Source organism: Miscanthus floridulus, chromosome 11, assembly GCF_019320115.1.
Source record: "Miscanthus floridulus cultivar M001 chromosome 11, ASM1932011v1, whole genome shotgun sequence".
Lineage (NCBI taxonomy): Eukaryota > Viridiplantae > Streptophyta > Magnoliopsida > Poales > Poaceae > Miscanthus > Miscanthus floridulus.
The window spans coordinates 73,924,253-73,927,151 of record NC_089590.1 but is presented as its reverse complement, the minus strand read 5'-3'; the positions used below and the strand labels follow the sequence as shown (position 1 = coordinate 73,927,151).

Sequence of the window (2,899 nt, the reverse complement as noted above, 5' to 3'; positions counted from 1 at the left end):
TTTCTTCTTCGCCCGTTCTCCTCGCGCGGACCGATAGCTATACGCTCGATTCGGCCCTTTTCTGCATCAACGGGGCCAGGCGGAGGCGGAGCAACGGAACACGCCCACCGCCGCTGTACTCCTGGCTGCCCCGTCTTCGTCGGATCCTTTGCCGGCGACGACCACCCACCGTACCAGGTATGCCCCCCTGGCCCCCTCCCCCTCCCCCTCCCCCTCCTGTGCAAAACTGAGCACCCGAACCCTAATTTAAGGTATCTGTATTCGGTTCTGATCTAGTCACAAGTGTAAGAGTATGTGTATACATGTATTATGCCTACCAACTTCGTTCTTTCGACAAAAATTATCGGGTGTACATGCGTACACACACCTATGCCACTGTCCATCTGCTGGTGGTATAAACAGCGCTGCAGCTGCAACTAGGCACTGTCCATGGCAGCTACTGCTGCTGTAAAAGCAAGCAACCAAACAGATTCGCAGATCTGCGAGTTTTTATTGGGTCCGGCCTTGGTGCAGGTGTGCGAGTTTTTATTCTCGATTGAGTTAATTCTGTCATCATACTCATCATACCTAGGCAGTTTATCAACCTCAGCAGCCAAGGGATCAGAAGTGGTGGTGATTAGTCAGCTATCACACAGGTCCTGAATTTCTTGATGTGCAAATGGGGTGTTATGCTGGGTTGTGACTTGTGATTTCGTTGCTACAGCTGTCGTTTCTCAATTCTTGAGAATCAGTGTGGTTAAACTTGATTTATGTTTTTAGTACTGTAATCAATCTATCAGATTCATTAGTGCTTATTAGTTATTAGTACACTTAGGTAAAGGATTTCTACTAGCATCAGTTCATTCAACGTTTGGTAAATCCTATCAGTTCCAGAAAATGTTGCAGTTCTAGGCATAACCTTTTAATGCTTCGCCTGGCTCTTGAATATTATGTTTATTGGAGTTACCTAGTTAGTCGTGCTGCGCACTTGATGTTGAAACTGTAGTTTATTAGACAATTCTTAATTTATTCTTGTCGAACCAAGGTGATCATCTCCAAAAGGGATTGCATGTTTTGTCCATCCATAAGTCCTTGAGCATTGGCTTTAGACCTTCAGTGTTGTTCTTGAAGGCATCTTACCAATAGGGAGGTACAAAGCCTAGCTGGTATGTTCATGTTGTTTAGAGAACAAACACGAGATGGCAAGAGCTGAACTTGGAGTTCAATTCTTTAGTACCAATTTATTAACAAAAAATTATTAAAACATTTACTGAAACCAGGCAGTATGCATTTGCGTACTGTAGTAAGTTTAAGTTCTTTATTGTGCCATTACTTTTGAATCTATGATCCACTGGTCACAGACACTGATGCCTTGATTCAGTACCATCAACCAAGTGTTTATGTTGGATACAAAGGCAATCAAATACTAAGACAACCATTATATCTAAATTTTGTTTTAGCTTTACTGTTCTTAAACAGACATGAACTTGGATTACTATTATATCTGAATTTTGAATTTCTCTTGACTTAATTAGAGATGCTAATTTGTTTCACTTCTTTTGTGGTTCCGGAGACAGATTGACATCCTATACCATGGCCTCTCTGCTTCGTTCACAAATAAAATTAAGCAAAGTATTTGTTAGGAGGAGGTTTCATGAGAGTGGACAGACCAATTTGCCAAGGTCTCTTCACTGGAAACCCTTGCGACCAGGCCATTTTGAAAATCTTGTGCTGCGATGCACCAAGAATTTGTCATGGGAAACCTCTCTTCCATATGCCTCTGCAGGCGATGATGGCAGTATCATCAAGGGAACAGGTGTTGTTGAACCTATTGATACAGAAGAAGCTCCACAGATTCCAATCCTCCAGAGTGATGAAGATGTTGTAGAGGTGAATAATGAACCTTCTTGGCAGCTAAAGGCATTTAAACTGCCAATGTGGCTACTAGGGCCTTCAGTTCTGTTGGTTACGGGTATAGTTCCAACTTTATGGCTGCCATTGTCTTCAGTGTTTCATGCTGCCAACATTGCTGGCCTTCTATCTCTAGTCGGACTTGACTTCATTTTTAATATGGGAGCGATGCTGTTTTTCCTTATGGCCGATGCATGCGGCCGTCAAGAGAACAATATTTTGGACCTGAAAAGGCAGATCCCAATTTCCTACAGGTTCTGGAATCTGGCTGCTACCATAGTAGGCTTTATTGCTCCATTTGCCCTGTTTTTTGCATCCCGTAGGGGCACTCTGCAGCCACAACTACCATTCATTCCATTTACAGTGCTGCTTGGACCATATCTTTTACTCCTGTCTGTACAGATGTTGACTGAGATGCTTACATGGCATTGGAAATCACTGGTATGGTTGGTAGCTCCAGTGGTTTATGAAGGCTATCGAGTACTACAGCTGATGAGGGGTCTCCAGTTAGCTGAAGAAATCAGTGCGCCTGGCTGGATGGTGCAAAGTCTTCGTGGCCTGGTATCCTGGTGGGTACTTGCCCTTGGAGTCCAATTGATGCGTGTTGCCTGGTTTGCTGGACTCAGTTTTGCTAGAAATTCAAGGTATGGAGAAAGTGATGATATGAACCAGTAAGTCATACAAGAAAAGCTTGAGGTGTCTTCTTTTTTGGGGGCTCATGGTACTTCAACCTGCAACAATGCTCTTCATGTTGACGGTGGTGCGATTTTAGTTGCTGGACGTTCAGAAAGGCCGAACATCCTTGAGAACCCACAATGCTTGGGCAATCGTTTTGTAAGAGTTTTTTTTTTTTTGGTTCTTTTTTTGCCTGTGGTAAATAGTGCAGCTGCTCCTATGCTGGAGCAGGAACCAGGCTGCTAGATACTTCATACTTTGAACTGTGTAATTATTGTAGTATATATATACAGGAACATGACCATTTGATTGAGCATCATACTAAACACAGCAA

At 43.3% G+C, this 2,899-nt stretch overlaps 1 protein-coding gene across 1 annotated transcript; it reads left to right on the top strand.

The window, feature by feature from the left end:
- On the top strand, positions 1 to 2,891 carry LOC136493410 (uncharacterized). The gene is made up of 2 exons (XM_066489493.1): positions 1 to 177; positions 1,557 to 2,891. Exon 2 carries the CDS (start codon positions 1,573 to 1,575, stop codon positions 2,563 to 2,565), a length of 993 nt encoding a protein of 330 aa, XP_066345590.1. The 5' UTR covers positions 1 to 177; positions 1,557 to 1,572; the 3' UTR covers positions 2,566 to 2,891.
- Positions 2,892 to 2,899: the final 8 nt, after the last annotated feature.

Coding starts and splice junctions, on each gene's coding strand:
- LOC136493410 (XM_066489493.1), top strand. CDS start 1,573: ATGGCCTCTCTGCTTCGTTCACAAATAAAATTAAGCAAAGTATTTGTT.